This window comes from Perissodus microlepis, chromosome 15 (assembly GCF_051167445.1).
Source record: "Perissodus microlepis isolate ML-2025 ecotype Zambia chromosome 15, ASM5116744v1, whole genome shotgun sequence".
Lineage (NCBI taxonomy): Eukaryota > Metazoa > Chordata > Actinopteri > Cichliformes > Cichlidae > Perissodus > Perissodus microlepis.
The window spans coordinates 35,521,168-35,542,143 of record NC_140475.1 but is presented as its reverse complement, the minus strand read 5'-3'; the positions used below and the strand labels follow the sequence as shown (position 1 = coordinate 35,542,143).

At 39.7% G+C, this 20,976-nt stretch overlaps 2 protein-coding genes across 3 annotated transcripts in view; one reads left to right on the top strand and one right to left on the bottom strand.

Moving 5' to 3' along the window:
- The first annotated feature begins 1,250 nt into the window (after nucleotides 1–1,250).
- psmd1 (proteasome 26S subunit, non-ATPase 1) overlaps nucleotides 1,251–20,976 on the top strand; it is a 36,396-nt gene continuing 16,670 nt past the window's right edge. The window contains exons 1-16 of the mRNA XM_084952508.1: nucleotides 1,251–1,733; nucleotides 2,302–2,345; nucleotides 2,604–2,677; nucleotides 2,982–3,151; nucleotides 3,312–3,520; nucleotides 3,667–3,810; nucleotides 4,376–4,602; nucleotides 4,914–4,974; nucleotides 5,615–5,743; nucleotides 5,887–5,975; nucleotides 6,082–6,160; nucleotides 6,314–6,487; nucleotides 6,640–6,751; nucleotides 7,450–7,646; nucleotides 8,042–8,137; nucleotides 8,587–8,651. Of these exons, the coding sequence (XP_084808634.1) occupies nucleotides 1,718–1,733; nucleotides 2,302–2,345; nucleotides 2,604–2,677; nucleotides 2,982–3,151; nucleotides 3,312–3,520; nucleotides 3,667–3,810; nucleotides 4,376–4,602; nucleotides 4,914–4,974; nucleotides 5,615–5,743; nucleotides 5,887–5,975; nucleotides 6,082–6,160; nucleotides 6,314–6,487; nucleotides 6,640–6,751; nucleotides 7,450–7,646; nucleotides 8,042–8,137; nucleotides 8,587–8,651 (1,886 nt within the window). The 5' untranslated portion in view covers nucleotides 1,251–1,717. The remainder of the gene's footprint in view (nucleotides 1,734–2,301; nucleotides 2,346–2,603; nucleotides 2,678–2,981; nucleotides 3,152–3,311; nucleotides 3,521–3,666; nucleotides 3,811–4,375; nucleotides 4,603–4,913; nucleotides 4,975–5,614; nucleotides 5,744–5,886; nucleotides 5,976–6,081; nucleotides 6,161–6,313; nucleotides 6,488–6,639; nucleotides 6,752–7,449; nucleotides 7,647–8,041; nucleotides 8,138–8,586; nucleotides 8,652–20,976) is intronic.
- On the bottom strand, nucleotides 11,756–18,954 carry htr2b (5-hydroxytryptamine (serotonin) receptor 2B, G protein-coupled). 2 transcript variants are annotated; one of them, XM_084952510.1, is made up of 4 exons: nucleotides 18,541–18,954; nucleotides 17,602–18,180; nucleotides 13,367–13,567; nucleotides 11,756–12,735 (listed from the first exon to the last, which is right to left on the bottom strand). In XM_084952510.1, exons 2-4 carry the CDS (start codon nucleotides 17,876–17,878, stop codon nucleotides 11,777–11,779), a joined length of 1,437 nt encoding a protein of 478 aa, XP_084808636.1. In that variant the 5' UTR covers nucleotides 17,879–18,180; nucleotides 18,541–18,954; the 3' UTR covers nucleotides 11,756–11,776. The 2 variants fall into 2 exon arrangements, with proteins under 2 accessions (XP_084808636.1, XP_084808635.1); XM_084952509.1 differs by having other exon boundaries at nucleotides 17,602–18,161.

Sequence of the window (20,976 nt, the reverse complement as noted above, 5' to 3'; positions counted from 1 at the left end):
TTGTTTTAAAACACATACTCCTTGCCTATTCTTTCAATAAAGTAAAAACTGCCTGGGTGACAACGAGTAGTCATCGAAAGCTGTATTGTCATACAACTTTGCATGAAAAACACGCCGCCCCTTGGCTTCCACGATCTTCATTTAATTGCCAGATGTGCTAATTTACTGTTTGTAAGCGACCTGCCTTGTCTTGACAGAAAGGTAGAAGATAGTGATGTGTCGGTCGCGAACGAAACGGCTCTTAGAGCCGACTCTTTGAAGTGAACTACGCGAGCCGACTCCTTATTGGAAGCCATGGGGGGGTTTTTTTTCTTCTTTCTCTCACCCTCTCTCTCGCACTTTTTCTCCGCTTCACTCCGCACACGAGCCTTGTGCAGTTGCAGATGATAAAGGATTCAGAAAGTTTATTCATGCAGGCCCATAAGACAGAGAATGTGTGTCTTCTTTTTGTTTTCATGTTTTAATTTATATTTAATTGTGTTGTGGTTTGCAGTGTTTTGTGTTGTTTCACTTTAAAATTGTTTAAAAGGAAAAAGCTGAAAATCTAAATAGTTAAAAGTTGAAATGTGAGTAGTTGGTTTTTGTATTATATGACTTATTTATTACATTTTATGTGGAGTGAATAAATAAAAGTATATTTACATAGGCCCCTAGAGACAAAGCACGTACAAACTCCCAAACACGTACAAACCCTGAAGCACATACAAACTCCAAAACACGTACAAAAGACAACAGAAATGCTGCAGAATGCTAGGCGCAGTGTTGAGCTTTTGTTACCTAGTGGCTACACAAGCCAGGAAGTACCAACGACCAGATTTGGTGTGTGGTAGTAACAGGTAAATGAACTTTTTTTTTTAATTATTTGAATATATATGAGTGCTTGTGTATAAATACACAAACCATACACATATGCTTTCAATTGTGTAATTTAAGTGATCTAGGTAGCTCTGTTTTGGAAGTTCAGTTAACGCTAGAAATGTGTTTTGGAGTTTGTACGTGCTTTGGAGTTTGTACGTGCTATGGAGTTTGTACGTGCTTTGGAATTTGTACGTGCTTTTTGGAGTTTGTATGTGCTTTGTCTCTAGGGGCCACCGCATATATTTATATATAAACATATATAAATAAAACCACTTTTTTTTAACATTAGTAATTCCTTTTGTGCATAATTTTATATTATGGTTAATAATAAATTAATTAAAGCAACAAAACAACCTGAAGAGTCGGTTGGGAGCCGAAAGTTCCGGTTCTTTTTAGTGAGTCGAGCCGAAAGAGCCGGTTCTCTAAAAAGAGTCGGAAATCCCATCACTAGTAGAAGAGCTGCTGGGCTGGCAGGTCGCCATTTGAGGTGCCAGTGTAAAAATCGGATACATTCAACTACATTTACAAATTCCCCACATTTTTTCAAATAATATTTACGTTATCTTTATGTTAATTAGTTATAAAACTGGAATATGTTGGTCCAACTGATGAATCCTGCGTGAATTGTATACATTTTTTTACGTTTTTAATCAGGCATAGTAACAGCTGGCCAACCCGAGGGTCCTTCAGACAGGGACTTGCGGTGTTGAACAAAAAGAAGTTAGCAGCGGCTGCGTTCAGCTCGGTGGTTAAACATATCCAAATATTGCAAATCTTTTCTTTAACTTCCCCCAAATCACACGAAATTTCGCCGTCAAACTAGGATACGCGGGGCCGAGGAGGGACCGAAGAGCCAATCATGATAACATCTGCCGGTAAGTAGTTAAAGGTAGCTTTATTTTGTTAGCCGTTGCCATTGATTTAGCTGAGTCACACGGCTAATACTTGGCAGCCCACCATAGACCGTTGATCACATATAAAATTACTAAAGTAGTTATAGTAAGGAGAAACACATTTCATTGTGGATTTCCCGTGCTTCAGAAATGGTTTTAATCACTGCAAGGCTGTTTAAATGGAGGAAGCGGAAATAAATTACAGTAATGGCAACAGCATGGATCTTTATAGATAAACATGTTCATTTTTGGTTTCATCTGAGACGTAATTTCCGATGACGTTATGTGTTTGAATACATCCTAAATGCTGCTGTCATCTTAGTATTGCTATAAACAATCTTCAAATTGCCAGATTTTGGGCTAACATTATATTTGATCCTCAATAAGCTTCTGTATCTCCTCAGACCGTATTGTAATGTAATGTATTCTTAGAATGTATTGTCTTTGATTTGCAAATGTATTTAGTATTTGAAATGACCGTTGGATCAAAAGAAAAGCATTTGGATTTTATGAAGTAAACATCCATTTAATAATTTCTTTTGTTTTCTAGCTGGAATTATTTCTCTCCTTGATGAGGATGAGCCCCAGCTTAAGGTAAGAGTTGGTTGTAGGGTAGTCAATTGAATATTCGGGTAACGGGAGATTTTCATGTCTTGTTATCTCACCACAAGAGATACAGTTGCAGAGATAAAGTCTCTTGACTTTTGTGAATTGTCAGTGTGGCCCATCAAGTTTTGGTCAGTGTTTTATTTTTCTACGTGACATAAATGTAAACTCATTTGGTGTATGCAGTATTACATAAAAGTGAATACAAAGATGAATATTTAAACAACACGTCTGTTTTTCTTGCAGGAGTTTGCTCTGCACAAGCTAGATGCCATTGTGAATGACTTTTGGGCTGAGATTTCAGGATCCGTGGATAAGATGTAAGTAGCGAAGAGCTTATATTATAGTTATTACAGTACTGTAACATAAGTCAGCAGGAACTTAAGCTCATTGTTTATTTCTATGTCTGTTGTAGGGTTAAAGATTTAACTGACTTTCCCTGTAAATGTTGAGACACTGACAACAGTATTTACTCTCCCTCAAAGCTCCCTCATAGTTCAGTAACAAATGCAAAACTGAATGATTTTGATCATCTCTGATCTGATCTACAATTTACTCAATGGTGATTAGAAAAATGGCTCCTGACAGTTTTGTTTTATGTAACTAGTTGTTGTCTCCTCACAGTGAAGTCCTATATGAGGATGAGTCTTTCCGGAGTAGAGAATTTGCAGCCTTGGTGGCCTCCAAGGTTTTCTACCATCTTGGAGCCTTTGAAGAGTCTCTAAATTATGCTCTTGGTGCAGGAGATCTTTTCAGTGTCACAGATGACTCAGAATATGTGGAGACCATCATTGGTGAGTGGGGGGGGGGGGGGACTTCTTCTCTTCTTACCAGTGCAAAGTAAAATAAAGATGTAATGTTGGACTTAAGGTTTATCCTCCGTTGCTTTCTAATGAAAAGTATGTATGAAATAAATATATTTACCTACATAACTTGTTATTTTTGTGGATGCAGCCAAATGCATCGACCATTACACCAAGCTGCGGGTGGAGAATACCGAGCTGCCAGAGGGCGAAGAGAAGAAAACCATAGACCCCCGTCTCGAGGGCATTGTCAACAAGATGTTCCTGCGTTGCCTTGACGATCACAAGTATAAACAGGCCATTGGCATCGCCCTGGAAACAAGACGTCTGGACATGTTTGAGAAAACCATCTTAGAATCAGTCAGTGCAGTTTTCTGCTAACTTGAGATTATTTTGGATCTTTATAACAAGTTTTAATAAGATTTACACTTTGGTTGCTGCTGTTGATTGTTCAAGGTTATTAACGTTTCATCTTAAGAATTTTTTTCTTTTCACTTCCCTTCCAGAATGATGTGAGTGGCCTCCTTGCCTACAGCTTGAAGGTGTGCATGTCCCTGATGCAGAACAAGAAGTTCCGTAACGACGTGCTGAGGGTGCTGGTCAAACTCTACATGAACCTGGAAAAACCCGATTTCATCAATGTCTGTCAGGTAACAAATGGATTGTTCAAACACCTGAGCCAAGGAAACTGGCGCGGGTGATCGTGCTTTCACTTCTTTTCTTTTTTTTTTTTTTTTTTTCCCCCATCCAATGTTTTATCCATTGATTTGTTGATTGTGACAGCATACACAAACACAGAAAAGAAATAAAAGGCTTTCAGGCACGAAAACATACGGAGGGAATTTAAGACAGTGCGACTCTCGAAGTTCTTAAACATGAAGAAGGCTGCTGAAAGCCACTAAAATGACGTTATGAAAAATGAAAACTCCAAATGATAAGATCAAAATTTATATGTAATCACAATCTTCATTCCAAAGAGTTCACTTTCAGGCACGCATTATAGCAGGTATTTTTTGTTAGATAAGAATCTCTAACGATCAGTCAACCAAACCAACATCTGCCCTGAGTCATGCTGAGAGTTATTTGTGTGATTTTTAAAATAGTTAATAGTACTGCTATATGTTGATCACATGTACAGCTTTAATTTAATAGATTTTCCAAAACTATTTCAAACTAACATCCCTCTCCACTTATCTCTCTCTCTCCCCACTCCAGTGCCTGATATTCCTGGATGACCCGCAGGCTGTGAGTGATATCCTGGAGAAGCTGGTGAAGGAGGACAACCTGCTAATGGCCTATCAGATCTGTTTTGACCTCTATGAGAGTGCCAGCCAGCAGTTTCTGTCCTCTGTCATTCAGAACCTGCGTACCGTTGGGACACCTATTCCTGCAGTCCCTGGTTCCACAAATACAGGCACTGTGCCCACGCCAGACAAAGAGAGGTAGGCAGGGACAAAGAGTGACTAATTCTGAAGCACTTTGTCTTGGTTCATGTTTATAGGTCTTTTCAGAGATAGTGGCTCTGATTTAAGGCATTTCTCTGCTGAAGAGTTCTTTTAAAATGCTGTATAGTGGAAAAATCTTTTGACCCTTTGTCAGTGAGAATAAAGCCCACTAAGTTTCTGGTGGGCATCTTAAACCTTCTGAAACGAACCAAACTAAAGTAAAGAAATACAAAAGATTGAGTTTGAATTGAGTCTAACACACACACATCTTACAGACTGAAACTTGTTGTCTCTTGTATGTTTTATAGTGATGCAATGGAGACCGATGACAAAGCTGGCAGCTCACCTGCTGGAAAGCCTGCAGAAACGGTTAGCAGTTTGGATTTTTGGGGGTTTTAACTGCAGTATATCTTTAATAACTGGAGCCTGCACAACAAAGCATGTTCACCATAATCAGTACAGCTTAGTCATGTGATCAAGGCTAACAGTCACGCTAAGCAGTTTGTATACATGCACATAAAACTGGTTGTGTTGGCATCATCTGGGAAAGTCTAGAGCCACACGGTTCTCACAGGAATAACAAAAAGTAATCCTGAAACATGATGAGGAATTCTAAAATATACTGCGAGTTAAAAGGAGTTTATTAGAGTCAAAATCAGAATCGTGTTTGCCAAGTATATATATAGCAGTGTAGTCTAGTTATGCATTCAAAGTCGAGAAGAAAAGTTCAAAGAAAAAATGCAGATTGCGCATCATTAGTACTACCTTACTAAATATTAATACTAACTCATTGTGGCCTTTAGCTGCAGTCTTGATAGTGTTAGTGAATGCTGGGAGGAAGGAATGAATATAAAACTTTAAGTTAAAGTTGAAAGTAGAAAGAAGAAAATCAATTGGACAGTAGTTTGTTTGTTTTTTTTTTTTGGGGGGGGGGGGGGGGGTAAATAAATACACTCTGATTTCTTGCCTTTAATATATCCTGTCACATTGTCCTTCTGTCTTTTTACAGAAAGATGAGTCCAAAGACCAGAATGCAAAGATGATCAAGATCCTGAGTGGGGAGATGGCCATTGAGCTTCACCTACAATTCTTAATCCGAAATAACAATACAGATCTAATGATTCTGAAAAACACAAAGGTAACGTTCGCTGCCAGTGTAATGTGTAGTTTTGAAGAAGATTGTTTACAACCAGATGAACTGCATTTTGCTTGAGGTCACTTAATGTGCCGTAGCGACCACTTCCTGAAATTCCCTGATTTTTGTGCCTCCTTTTACTCCAGGACGCGGTTCGAAATTCAGTGTGCCACACAGCTACGGTTATAGCCAACTCCTTCATGCACACAGGAACCACAAGTGACCAGTTCCTCAGGTAACTGTGCTGGGAGGATGATAAAACACTGAAAAGATTACAGAGGGATATTGATAAACGTGTTGTTTTCGAGTGACTATAACCCAAGTGTTTTTTGTTCTTGTAGAGAAAACTTAGAATGGCTGGCAAGAGCAACAAACTGGGCAAAATTCACAGCGACAGCAAGTCTGGGTGTCATCCACAAGGTAGAGTTCTGGCACAATGATGGTAATACTAAGAAAACCAGAAAGGATTTTGTTCTAATGTTATGCTTTTCTAGTCTTACCGCCTGCTCAGAATGTTTTAGACAAAGATAAAAGTGTTTCTAATGTTCAAAATGTTGAAATGCTTTCTTTCAGGGTCATGAAAAAGAGGCGCTCCAGTTGATGGCCACCTACTTGCCCAAAGATACCTCCCCTGGCTCTGCCTACCAGGAAGGAGGCGGGCTGTATGCCCTGGGCCTCATTCATGCCAACCATGGCGGGGACATCATTGACTACCTGCTCAGTCAACTCAAGAACGCCAGCAATGATGTTAGTTTTTAGGTTTGGTTTCATGCTTGGTTGTCAGATAAATGTTACGCTTGTGCCCCAGCTAAAGCTTTTTAGAGAGCAGGGGCTAGTTTAAGTCTCTGTGTCAGTTTTATGCTCTCACTGATGGTGTGCTTTCTGTTCCACGGTCACAGATTGTCCGTCATGGCGGTGCTCTTGGCCTGGGCTTGGCTGCATTGGGCACGGCTAGGCAGGATGTCTACGATCTGCTCAAGTCGAACCTCTATCAGGATGATGCTGTCACTGGTACGTAGGCCCTGTCAGTGAAGGGGCTTTTTGAATTTTAATGGGGGGCTTTCCAGTTTGCTTCTTACTGTTCTGCTTACTAATAATAATGTTTCTACAAATATGACAAAGAATGATTTGGTTTTTTATTTTTGTTTGTTTTGAGCATCTCTGCTACATCCCTTATTAGAGTAGAACTTTCAGACGTTTTAAATATGTGTTTTGTTATGTTTTTTAATTGTATGTGGACCCAAAAAAAAAGCAGGGTTTTTTGTTTGTTTGTTTTTAATCCTGTGTGATGTGTTATGGAATTTTAATTAACAAAGCCTACAGACACAGTGAGCAGTAGGCCAACAACTTTTAATAATAAACACAAGCATGCTTGGAGAGAGCCGCCATCATGGGGCACTGGCAGCAGTCTCTCTACCGATGAACAGCACAGCCCTGGTTTAAATACAGTCAGACAAAAGTACTTTCACAGCTGTTAACCCTCTCCAGAATGTGGGGGATTTTTTATAACCTTATCTCTTCTTACCGTGATTGCCCCTTGTCTCTTCCCCCATCCTCAGAAACACAGAACAAAAGGCTTCACACCTGTGGAATTTCCCCCACTTTGTCACCCCCTTTCTCAGAGGCCTAGCTGTGTGTGCAATAAAGTTAGAGCTGAATGCTCTTCCACATGTTTATTGTTTATTTTTTCTGCTTCTGCGACCTCCCAGGTGAAGCTGCGGGGTTGGCTCTTGGTCTCGTCATGCTGGGCTCCAAGTCGGCTCAGGCGATCGAGGACATGGTGGGCTACGCTCAGGAGACGCAGCACGAGAAGATCTTGCGTGGCCTGGCAGTAGGAATTGCCATGGTCATGTATGGACGTATGGAGGAGGCTGATGCCCTCATTGAAAGCCTCTGTAGAGACAAGGTATGACTAAAAAACACTCAAAAATCAAATTATGTACACCATCAGGTTGAAACTTCTGTCAAAAAAAAGTGACAATTGTCTTTGTCATAGGGTCAACTTACCAATATCTAGAAAATAATAGAAGTTTGATTCTTTAATGGAAAGAATCTCAGTCTGTTTCATAAAGGTCACTACTCTCCGTAAAGCTCACAATTCACTGTGCCGATATTTGATGTATCAAATCCCGTCTGCACTTACTGAACCTCAGGTTGTGTGTATTTCCCATCACATGTGAGACTCTTCCTCTGTACTTTGTGCCAAGATCTAGATGTGGAAAATTACTCAAATTATGTTGATCTTAGTTGTGTATCCAGACACAGTCTTAAAGCTCTGCTTTCTTTCACTGTCTACGGTAGGACCCCATCCTGCGGCGCTCTGGTATGTACACTGTGGCAATGGCATACTGTGGCTCTGGGAACAACAAGGCCATCCGACGCCTGCTACATGTCGCTGTGAGTGCTTCCTTTTTTCCTTCTTTACAACACTGTCACTGAAGGGAGTGCAGGTTTATAATGATGGCACTGAAGCGGATGGAAGATCCACTAATGGCCGGCCTCATAATAGCTGCTAGTCATAATATTGTCAAAAGTATGATTGTTTATTTTCTCCCTTAATCTGTCTTTTTGTTTTCAAAGCTTTAGTAGCTGCTGTTATTAAACTAGTGCCAGTTATTTAAAGCACTGTATTCTTTCAGGGATGATCTTGCAAAACTCTTTGCTAACAGAAATCACTGCAGAGGTGTGAACCACTTTTGTCCTGCAGGTGGCACTTGGTGCTAACTGAATTTATTAGACAGCTTAATAGTAGAGCATATTTCTTTTACTCTGAGTAGTAGGGGATGTGCATTTTTAAGATTAAATCAAGTCCCGTTTAATTGACTGCCTTTCTTTTGTCTGTTAAGGTGAGTGATGTGAATGATGATGTCAGACGGGCTGCTGTTGAGTCCATTGGCTTCATCTTGTTCAGGTAAGCCAGACCCCATTCTTTAAACTATGAACACTCTGTTTTGGTTTTTTCCACATGCACCAAAGGCCTTTCTCTTTAAAACCTCAATACTTGTGCCAAAATTCCAGCTTTATGCAAAACACAACCTTTGAACAAAGACATACTTATTTGAGCAGATCAAATCATGCATCTGGTAAAAGGAAGGTATTCTGAAGGGTTTTCTAAATATCATTGTTATTACAAATGCTGCTTCTTTATGTTAATCTTTTGAAGAGTTTAAAAAAGTTATATAATGACAACCAATCAGTGCTCAGTTTGCTGTCCGTCCGTTTATTTTAAACAGTTGCACAGTTGTCTTTGTTTGCTGAGGGGAGGTAGAATTAAAGCTAGATGGTTTATGGTTGTTGATTTCAGTGTGTGTCACATCTGCCGCTAACTGGCTGTCTATCTTAAACGCAGCTGGCACACGAACAACAACCTGCACAAAGAGGCACGTGCATTATAGTAGAAACTCAGTATGATTTTATATGCTTGTTATATGTAAATTAATAAATAAAAATCATTACCTTAAAAAAAGACCTGCAGAATGCTTACGGCAAAAGAAAATGGCACAACTACAGCCATCCGTATTAAGGTTAATAGCATTAGCTGCCACAGTAACTTTATAAAGCCGATACCTGTGGCACCAGAGTGCCTGTGGATACTCTGGTGTCCCCCACAAACTAGAAGGAGAACAGGGAGTTTACCAGTTTTTCCATCATTACAAGCAGCTGATCTCTTGGTTACTTGTGGGAGTTTTATTTAGCTTTACTACAGTTAGCTTGCTTGGGATTTTAACTTGTGAAGTGAAGTTTTGTTGGTTGATTGGCTAACACAAACGAGTTAATGTAGCAGCTGGCAAATGAATGAAACCAGTGAATGTCATTTCCATGCAGATGTCCTGGAGCTTAGTTGGCTTTGACCAGTCTGGTTCTTGTTATTCACTACGTCACTACTGACACAGAAACAGTTTGATTTTCTTTCTTTTTTGCTTCAGTTTTCCTGGCTGACCTTGTGTTTTTTATATTTTGCGGTAATGAGTTGTCAAAATTTAGTTTAGTAGTAGTTACTGGTCTTCATGAATGATGTTCCTCTGTCAGACCATGACACCACTGAGGTCCTTATCACTTTAACTGTCTTCTCCAGTTATTTACAGGCATTTATCCCACTAACATCAGTGCTTACCCACCATAGAGCAGGGCTCGTGCTAAGCAGACCGCCTGGCCACTTCACAAACATCAGGGTGTGCATTTTTAAGCCCAAAAAGGCCATGTGATATCCTGTGATCAATCGGCCGCTACATAAACCTTGTGTAAATTTTCTCTGTGTTTAGAAAGACTTGTGAACCAGAGCTATTTAGTTTGCTTGCTCTTCTCTGATTTCCCACCCTAATGCCTTAAGAATAACTGCATGCACTCCGCCTCACAAGAAGAGCCAAGTTTGAATGCCTTACGTTTCAGCTTTTTCATACTTAATCAGCAGAGTTCCAGTTTGTTTGTTTGTCTTTTGTTTAACAGTGACACAGTCTATGCAGGAATATAACTAATTAGGATTTTAGTTTAGTTGAATTTATGCTGTTTTCCTGGATATTTTTAAACAGAGAAATCAGGAATTGCTCCTTAAATATGCTGTCGTTACAGTATTCGTATTTTTCTTTTTCAGTGTAAATAGCAGTGCTTTTATTGCCAAACTCTGTTATCTGCTTTGGTGTTTATGATTTGGGGAAAAGTGAATAGCCTTTTTTGGTTTGTTTTGTTTGTCTTACTGTGGCTGTTATGCTGTGTTTTGTTTTGCCCAGCCCTTATTTATGATAGAGGCCATTTTTTCTGATCACATTACAGTAACATATGAATATGGAGATCAACAGCATAACACACAGATGGTTAGAATTTGGCCTTTTTATCAGGAACACAAGAAATATTTTATTAAACACATGTAGATTTCCATTTAAAGTGAACATTTTCTGTGTACAGTCTTTTTAAGTGGACATCTTTTTAACATGTCAAAGCAGCAGGCTGCGATACACGTATAAGAGTGCTTTTCAAAGGTCCAGCAAATATATTAAGTATCGTTTCAAGAGTGCAAGGCGTTTATGTCTGTCTGTGTTGTCTTGACAGAATATAAGCATGTAGATGGTTTACAGCATATTTAGACAGCAAAAGTTGAAAGCATCAGAATAGGAAATGTACTGTATACTGCATTCAGGGAGTTTCCAGGTCATCATGATGTCCTGAACTTTGTGGATGTAGTGTTCATAGTTGAAAATAGATCCTTGTGTAACTGATGTAAACAAACATTAGCGATCACTTACTAGTTTCTAAGTGAGGTCACCACCTTCAACCCTGGAGGGCAAAACAAGCCTTCCTTAGACTCCATGTGCTTTACTTTCACCAGAGTTATTAAACCAAAATGCCAGCTAATGTTCACAAGCCGCTCAGTTGTTTACAGCTGCTGGGCAAGTAAAGATAATGGCACTAAATGCTAACACACCTCTCCTGAGGCTGCCGTACAAATACAGCTGCCAAATCACACCAATGGCTAAATTATATTACATTATTATAAACTTAACAGATGAGTTTCACCTTCCAAACGTGGCATTAGTGACCCATCTCAATCAAAAATAGATAGACCTGCACCTACTGTTGTTTTTGTTTTGGGGTTTTTTTTGTGTATGTGCTGGTGGCAGTGTAAGTGCACTGGGGGGATATTGTTACATATTGCAAATATTGCCAAATGGACTGCAGCTTGTGCAATGTACACTTTACAAGTATGGAAAAACATGCAGTATTTTAAATATCAGTGTTTTTGAAAGTTGATCTGGACATTTGCAGCTTGTAACATATTAAAAATGAGTTCTCTGGTGCTCTGATGCTCTGAGTTAGCCAGCATTTTGGTGTTTTGCCCTCTAGGTGTGCGCTACAAAAGATTATGAACAGTTTGGGGTTTGTTGTCTTGCCATTAAATGTATCCAATTGACAGAAACATCTGTTTGTGACAAGCCTTGGTCTTGAAAGAATTAAAATTTGCAACATAAATTTTATCCACTTTAAGTACCCCTCCCCCACCCCACCCCCGATTTATATTCATTTGCTTTGCGTGTCCATAGTCTATACACAGCTAACATGTTCCTCCTGCTTATCATCTTCATTTTCAGTCAGAAGTATTGTGTCTAGCACAACACCACTAGATGACTGTACAGGTGGCTGCCGACACCTCAGCGGACTTTGGTAGGCCACAGCTCCAATGCCGTTCTTCATTCCCCGTTTCATGAATAGCTTAGAGTTCTCTGCCATGGAAGATTTGATTGAAATCCTTGTTAGAGTCCACTCTGCAGTTGATGGCCTCAGATGTCCTCCTGACAGGTTACTGGCACAGCTCCTGTAATTACAGGTGATGTAACGTGTGAACGCCTGCCTGAAAGTTTTGTTGAATAGGGTGTAGACCAGCGGGTTAATACCTGATGACACGTAACCCACCCAAACAAAGATCTCCATGAGCCGGGCAATGACGTTGGGATCACACCCTTTGCATAGCACTGAGGTGATATTTGTAATAAAGAAAGGGCACCACATGACTACAAACAGGAGGAAGACTATGCCCAGTACCTTGGATGCACGCTGCTCGTTGCTCAGAGTCTGCATGGACTTCTTGCCCATTGTTGACATCCTGCGAAAGGACTGTTCGTATGGCGTGTGAGCGATCGTGGTGCCTGCATTTGGCTTTTCCTGCATCCGGGCAAGTCTGCTGTCCAGCACATTCATTTGCTCGGCTTCAGTTGAAGCCATAGACTGCTCCCTTTGAAAAACTGTGGACACCGCCGGAGAGCTAAAACGCTGAGTGACCTTTGACCTGAGCAAATAAACCTTTTTGCGCAACACATGGACAGTGAGTAGATAGATGACCATCATGATAGTCAAAGGGATGAAGAATGCTGACAAAGAGCCAAATATGATAAAATCCCAGAAGGTGGTTGGTTTCAGCAGGCACGTGTGGTTGCTGTTGAAGGTGATGTTGTTGGGAAGGTGGTAGTTCTTAAGGCCCCTAATAGGAATTGGAATTGCAATACCTAGAAAAACGACAACAACATTAAATACTGGAAAACACTGGTTATTACCACACTCATTTGATGAACAGCTTACTGGCTTGCATTTGTTTTGTTTTTTTTCTGCAAATGCAGTAATTTTTCATTTGAGAGAAAGAGCTGCTTTTACTGAAATGTGTCTCCAATAACAAGGCAAGACTGATTGCAGCATCTTTGTGTTTACAAAATTTAGTAAACTAATCATTCCTGGCATGTCGTCACCCCCCTCAAAATAAGCCATGGTGTACAGTAAGCTTTAAAAGTTTAAATAAAGCCACACCTGACAGCCAAAGTGAATGTTCCCTTAGTGGTGTGAGTACTGAGCTGTACTGTGCTGTAAAGGTGTTTTCATGTATTTAACGTAAGTTTTTGAGATGCAGCTGATTTTACCTTTTATTTTAAAACTTGGATGTGATTTAAAGTCACAGTGGACTTTAAATCATATGAGTGCTGTTTATATATATGTTGCTGTTTTATGTCATGCGGCATGCATTTCTGAGTGTAAACCAGGTCTTGTTGGGGCTTTTATGTTTTGAGTTTTGACTTTAAAGACTGCTGTAGAGCTGTGTAAAATTTGCAGAAAGAAACTTGCAGAAGGCTGAACTGGCAAACTTACAAATGGATATGAGCCACACCAGTGCGATCTTGACCAGCGCTTTGGCTCTGGATTTGTACTGGCTGTGTTGAATCGGCTTCTTGATGGCAATGTAGCGATCCAGTGAAATGGCACAAAGGTGCATGATGGATGCAGTAGAAAAAAGCACATCAAGGAAGAGCCAGATGGGGCAGAGAAACTCAGGAAGAGGCCATCCAGAGTCTAAAGAGAAGATGAGATGGAAATTAGAGTTGGCAGATAGTTTAATATACTTGTGGTGTAACTCGTTTTCTTGCCAAAAAGAATGCAGTCATACTCTCTGCCCGTTAGGGTAGATATCAGACAATGGCAACGGGTTTGAAGTAGCACTCGTGCAAATGATTGCTGTTTGTTTATCTGTGAGGAATCACTTTACTGGAAAAAGGAGGGTTCGCCGAGTGTTTATGGAGCTCGGAGCTCTTTATGTAGATGTGGCAGAGACTGCGCTCAACAGTAGTGTTTATTTTGAGTTCTGGGTATAAAACTGGCAAGTAGTTGTTCTGGCTTTTGTCTCGTCATCCATTAACATAGTAAAAGACAGTTGTTGGAATTTTCCTGTGTTATGCCCGTCTCCTCCGTCTCCTTACTGCGCTGCTTTCTCGTACTGTTTTGATTAAGTTTGACATGGAAGCTTTTCTCCCCCCAAATGACAGATGATTGACACTTTTGGAAAGTGTTTATTTGTTATATTAGTTTTACAATGTTACTAAAGCAATCCTGCCCTTGTAAGCTTATTTTTTTAATAGTTTTTTGTTTTATGGTTGCCTTTGAAAACATCCTAGTTCCACCACGTGGCAGCCCATTAAAAACTTGGAGCATAAAGCAGAGCTCTCCTGTAGTTCCTAGTTATACAAGGCTCGTGTCAGCACCTCAAAGTCATTTGCAATGTTTTTTCTTTTCTTTTTTTTTGGTTTATAAGGATTACAAAACTGCTATTTGAACAGATGTGGGTGTCTAAGAGTCAACAGTGCAGGACTTTTATTAAAAAAATATAGGGATGAAGTGTTATTACTTAAAAAAGAATAAGAATAATTTGCATTTCTGGCAAGTATAAGAAAGAATGTGTTTATAGCACATTGCACAGTAGAAACAGCTACAATAGCCACAGCTCTTTAAATAAAAAAAAAACATATAGAATAGAGGAGTTCAGAAAATCTAATGTATTAAATTACTACATTATTGGTTAGTAGAGAGCTGGCTTCTCACTTAGTCTTTTCTTTTTTGGCTACAAGTTTATTTATTTTAAGTTTACAAGAGTTTCTGTTCACATAGCTCATATTTTAAACAAGAGGACCTCTTACATTTTCCAGGTGTCTGTATACTTCTGCTCAGCAGATGTGGAAGAGTGGCTGAATACTAGAAACATTTTCTGGAAGGGTGTGTTGCATCATCTTTTCTTTGAAACCTATATATTTTAATTCAAAGTAAAGTAGGTTTCTCTGCCAGCTGCAGCCAGCTCTACCTGCCCTACTACTTTACTCCACGAGCAAGTCTGAACGGATGATCGAAGATAAAAAGGAGGTTATAGCTGTTCAACTGGAGACACTTTGGTTAATAGAGAAATCAAATTTTTTTTATATGTGATTGGATCGCTAAAGGTAAAGGCCTAATAATTATAGTGACATTGTATAGAGCTGAAAAGAAAAAGAAATGTAACTAACTAACGAACTTCAAACGACTAGCTGTTAGCCTCTCTGCACCCTCCTCACCTGTTATTAGATTATAAGAAGGGGGATAAAGGTTAAAAAGATAAATTGGACTTCAAACACATTCATCATTTGCACACGGCTACAAAGCAAACACCTCTGGACACCGGACCAGCACATCTCTAGCCTTAATTAACAATGATAACAGTCTTAATTTACACAACACACGCACAGCTTTATTAGTCTGTCAGCTTACGTGTGTTTTTATTGTTTCTGATTATTTCAAGCCAGCACAGCTCATCGGCCCCACCTTACAGTTGTATCACTGATTTCACTGAAATATTTAGTTTAGTTGTGTTGACATTTGTGGTATTAGTGTACCAATGTACTATAACCTTGTCTATGTGACTTTGTTTATTTCGCTAAAGGTTGTTGGCACAGCATGACTGTCCGCACCGTCGTTAGCTATCCTTCACACTAACACACTGTTTCTGTCTGTGTCCTCATGACCTCTTCCAGTTCACCTCAGCGCTTCATCTCTCTCTAAATAGGAGAGGATGACAGCTGCCTGGGTCTTAAAATATATTTCACAAAAGCAGAGCATATTTTAGGAGTCTGTTTTTTGTTTTTGTAGACCTTTGTAACCTTTTAGCAGATAGAAATACTGCTGGAAAAATTAAAGAAATACATTTTAATCACGGTTGGTGTTTTCTCTCAGTTATGTGACTGGACTAGTTCTTAGGACTAAATATTTTCGGCCTAGATAAATTGCTTTACAGGTTCCCGTATTGAAGTGATGGTTTGAACAAAGAAAAAAGAAATCAATACCCTTTCAGTTTCTTTTATGTTTCAAAGCCAGCTGCTTTTAGCTCAATACCCAGGTTTTTCATGGATCAGAATGGGCCTTTCGGTGTCTACTGAAGCGCGCATACAAAAATGAATGATATGAAAGGACAAAATCTGCACAGGCTTGTTGAACAGAAATCTGTGAGTTTTGTTGTTATATCTGGCTGTTTGATAAATTAAACTGTTTATTATGCTTGGGTAAATGAACCCAAAATAAGTCTGGTTTAAAATACTAATTTTACTGATGATTTCCCCTTTGGCTGTGACTAAAACTTCTTTGGAGGGTTTACTGGTTGAATTTTGGGCTCAGTGTGCTCAATTATAGCAATGTGAAAGGGGATTAAGCTTCCTGGTAGACTGATGAACAGGCTTTATATGTTTCTAATGTGGAGAGTGATGTAAAACCCTTATAGCTGGTATCCTTTTCAATCCAGCGATCCAGTCAGAATTTAAATAGCATGTTTCCAGACACAGATTTGTTACAGAAATAGATGCAATGGCAGATTAATTGTAAAGCCCTTCTTTAATTAGATTCTGCGTTAAGGTAAGCGCTTAAGCAGCATCTCTGAGCAATCTTACTTGTGCAGCTTTCAGTGTGACGCATCCACATCTGCGCTCTTGTGTGTTAGGCATAATTATAATCCAGCTCATTATCTTTCAATTGAACTAATGGAGAATAATGCGTAGCTTTGCCATAGCTCTGTATTTTGTTGTGGTATGAAGAGAAAAAAAAGATGATACAAGTCTAAATCAGTTCCTGTGCAGCTGTATTTGCACAACACTATTAATGGAATTAATGGAAAAATGGCTTTCCATTGGTAATAGTCCCAGAGGCAAGGACCTGGCGCCAAACCTTTGCCAGAGAAAGTAGACTGTTCACCGTCCACTATCTCTTGTTCTATTTCATCTAGAATAATTTGTTTAGAGATAGTCTTGATTGGATCTAATACTGCCTCTCAAATTGTTTTTCTCCTCTTCTGTTATCCCCAAGTCTTCTGGTCGTCATGCAGATATTAACGCCTAATGAAGGTTTAATACAAGTTTGCTGTGAATTAGGGGACATTCTTCATTAAATCACTTCGGTCACTCCTGAACTCACTTTAAAAAATTGTTTTCAAAATTTGTTGGTGGTTTGGACATCAATTTTCAGTGTTCTTCTGAATATTATGACAGATTATGATCTGTCGGGGCGATCGTGGCTCAAGAGTTGGGAGTTCGCCTTGTAATCGGTTCGAGCCCCGGCTCCGACAGTCTCGGTCGTTGTGTCCTTGGGCAAGACACTTCACCCGTTGCCTACTGGTGGTGGTCAGAGGGCCCGGTGGCGCCAGTGTCCGTGTGTGTGAATGGGTGGATGACTGGATATGTAAAGCGCTATACAAATACAGGCCATTTACTATATTAAAGAAAGAAATATAATCATTCCAATGGTGCTTTGTTCAGAGTCACACCTTAGACATGGGTGAGGGAATGTTGGCAGTTGTTTGCTGGGCGAGCGTCTGGGGTTTAAATACTGTTTATTTTGTAAGCATAATAAAATATATTGTGATTTTTTTTTTTTTAAATAAATGTAAACGACCTTTTAAAAGGGAAAAAATAAGAAATGTTATGCTTGGGTTTCTAGGATTTTTACCTGTGCAGCTTTAATACTACCCATATAATGTAAAAAAGCATATGCAGTATATGTGCAATGAAGCTGTCAAAGCCAAAGCTCCATGCTAAACTTACTGTAGAGAACAGTGACCAATGCAATGGGCATCACTAGGAGTCCCACCAGCAGATCGGCTACAGCAAGTGACATTAGAAAGTAGTTGGTAGCATTCTGCAGCTTTTTCTCCAGCGACACAGCGAGAATGACCAGGATGTTTCCTCCGATCGTGGGGATGATGACCATGACAATGAGCAAGGCAGCCCATTTCAGCTGAATCTCAGACACTTTGCCTGCGTGTGAGCTGTTAGCCTCGAGCTGTGCCATGGCTGGCTGAGACAGGGTGCTGCTGAGCATACAGCGGGCTTGAGTGTAGGTCGGGGCTCTAATCTTTCTGGTCTGGGAGACTCGGTCAGCATGGTCACTGGGTCCCACAGGCAAGGGCACAGGGTAGGGTGAGACAGTTCAGGGGCAGCACACAAGATCCTGCATCCCGTAAAAGCCAAACGAAGATGATCTTTGTTCTTATAAAATCCAAAGCTGGCAATAATCCCAACACGATTAGTAGCTCCACAGTGCGATGTTCCGCAAGTGAGCAGGGGTCCTCACTTTCCCAGGCAGCTGACACTCTTGACATCCACTTCAAAGAAGAAATAGGTCTGTTAAAGGGGTAGTGATTAGTCATTTTCTTTACCCGAATAATGACGAAATACAGCAATGGTAAGTAATAAATAGAGCAACGACAGTCAGATCATGAGTTATGTGAATGCCAAGCTGGGAAAACAGAGTGATGGCTTAAAAGCTTTTCAGATTTCTTCTGTTATACAGTTAAAGGTTAATAAAAGATGCAAGTTGTTTGTACAGTGTTTCAGCTGATATTTGTTGATTAAAATTAGTAGATGAATGTGTAGGATTTTGAATTTATATACCTTCCAAAGCAGTGGTTTAAATGATGTCGAAACCCATTTTCAAATAAAAAAATAAACTAGTATTGTGATAGTTATGCAAAAGTTTCTTACCTGTTTCCCAAGGTAATGTTAGCTGTTCTCCTTTTGTGTTTTCAGCTCTTTAAGTCTTTTCCCAAACCTTTACGTCTTAGCGCTGTTGAACACTAAAACAGTATTCTGAGCTGGGAAAAGAGAGCCGCTTGACACCCCGTGCATTTCACTCTTTGCACACCTTGTAAGGTGGGACAGCAGTCTCTTTTAATGTCTCCTATCTCATCTTTAAATTTCTTCCCTTCACATAGAAGAATGTGACAGAGAACGCCCTCCGTCAGCAGCAAATCCTAAATCTGTCTTAGTCTGAAGCGGTCCGTGATGTGGAATTTATTCGCTTCCACATGTTGGAGGAACTTCCAGTCTCGCCGCGCGTCACCTACCGCGATCACAGGTTTAAAACTTTCAGATGTTGTTGCTCCTCTGCTGCTCTCCCGTTCTCACTCGTTGCCTCTCGTCTGCAGCCTGCGATCAGCTCATGCTCTCTCTCTCTCGTCCCCTCCCTCCCCCTTCTGCTTGCAAGTGACTCAGACTCTATACAAAACAGATGAATGTCTTCATGATGGCAACATGCCAGTTGTTCTGGGAGGTAATTTCCTTCAACACCGCCGTCCTACTGTTTATATTTGTCACTTTCTGTTCACTCCTCTGCTCGAAGAAGAGGGGAGGTAGGAGCACTGTATGGGGGGAACCTTTTGTGTAGAGGTACATGCTTGAAAATGTACTTATACTACATAGCTGTTAAAGCCTTTTGTCCTCAGTGAGCTCACATTGAGAAAATCTCAGGAAACCTTTTTTAATAGATGATATAGATTTTAAGAAATTATCCCCTATTTATGTATATTTTTGTTTTCTCTGTAGATTTTTTTGCTTCTAGTCATGATGTTGCTTTGCTTTTTTGCTTTTAAAAGCAGATTTATTTATTTATTTATTTTTTTTAAGTGAGAAGTTCAGAGTGTACCCTTGGATATTTTAGATGATACATGCCCCTTGTTTCTGTCAAGGTGGCAGTACATGCATAAGATAATCTGCTCTCTTTTACTTTGCTTATCCTTTAATGAAGTTTAATCTCTCCAGTCCCAGAAGTTTAAAAATTTTTAAATGCTTAAATCATCACATCAGGTGTAGCACTGTGATTAGAGGCAGCATCTATCTCTCCAACAGCTGCTTTTACCCGAACATGTTTTCAGTATGATAACTAATCTTATTTCTTGGGATCTGCATGTTTGCCAACTTTTAAACTGCTGCAACATAAAAGGAAATAAAAACGTTATGTACCATTAGACGTGACACTTTTTTTTTTCTCCCAGTTTAAGCAGTTTAACAAGTTAACAGTCTGCCCTTTGGCAGCTGCTTATCACTTATTATTATAGCACGTGTTTGTTTTGTTTACTCTTTGGATGAATTTTGATTACCTTTTAGCGTAAACTATAAAAGCCACATGACCTCTTGTCTAAAATTAACATTGTCCAGGTGTTTTTCATGATGTATTTTACAACTGCTTCCTGTAACAGACAGGAAGCAACCGAATGTGATCTGCAGTCATACAGCAAGACCACATCAATGACTGCCTGTCACATTTCATGCAGAAAAATTACATGTTTTAAGATTTTTTTTCTGTGCTCTACACCTGCAACTTTGACTTTGAGTGGAGTCATAAACTTGGTGCTCCGTTTTTTTTTCCTCGTCTCTTTCCTTTGAGTTAATTCTGAGGTTTTTAAGTCCATCACGCATTACCAGGATATTGAACTTGAAGTCGAATTCCAGACGTCACAGCTTCACAGGCTTTCATGTGAAACAAATGCTGAATATTGATTTCTTCTCTCCATCTCACTTCTTCTATTTTGATGGTGGTTAAAGGTAATCTTTTACTGAAAAAAGCTGAAAAGGCTTCAGATTGAGCTATTCAGATAACCAATCGCCAAAGTTTTCTCAAGGTGTGCTTCAAGCTATTGTGCAGTCAGTTTCAAAAAAGCATCATAAATATTTTTATTTAACCTAAATGCTTATTCTGTGTGAGCCCTTTACAGTTTGGCTCTCACCCAAATGTAGATTGAAGGGCACCGTCGGTCACTCTACCAGAATAGAAAAAAACCTCTGGAGGTGACACTGAAATCTGATCCAAATCTCTCAGTGATTGCCACTTGTGATCTCGCTAAATCCTAATATAATGGTCGAGCTGAGCTTTTAATTCCAGACAGACCAGTGCAGATTACTCACTGCGGACATGCCTCCATATTGATGGACAGTTTAAGAGTTTGTGGCTTTTTTTGTGTGTGTGTGTGTGTGTGTGTGTGTTAATCTTATTATGACATATTTTTCTGAAGGGGCAACTTATTAATTCCAAGATGCAGTTTTTCCAGTCTATATTTCCAGTCTATAGTGTTTTCTACTCCTGTTGAATAGGTTATATATTCTGTCCATTAACGCGACTGTTTTTAATGATGAGTAAAAAGA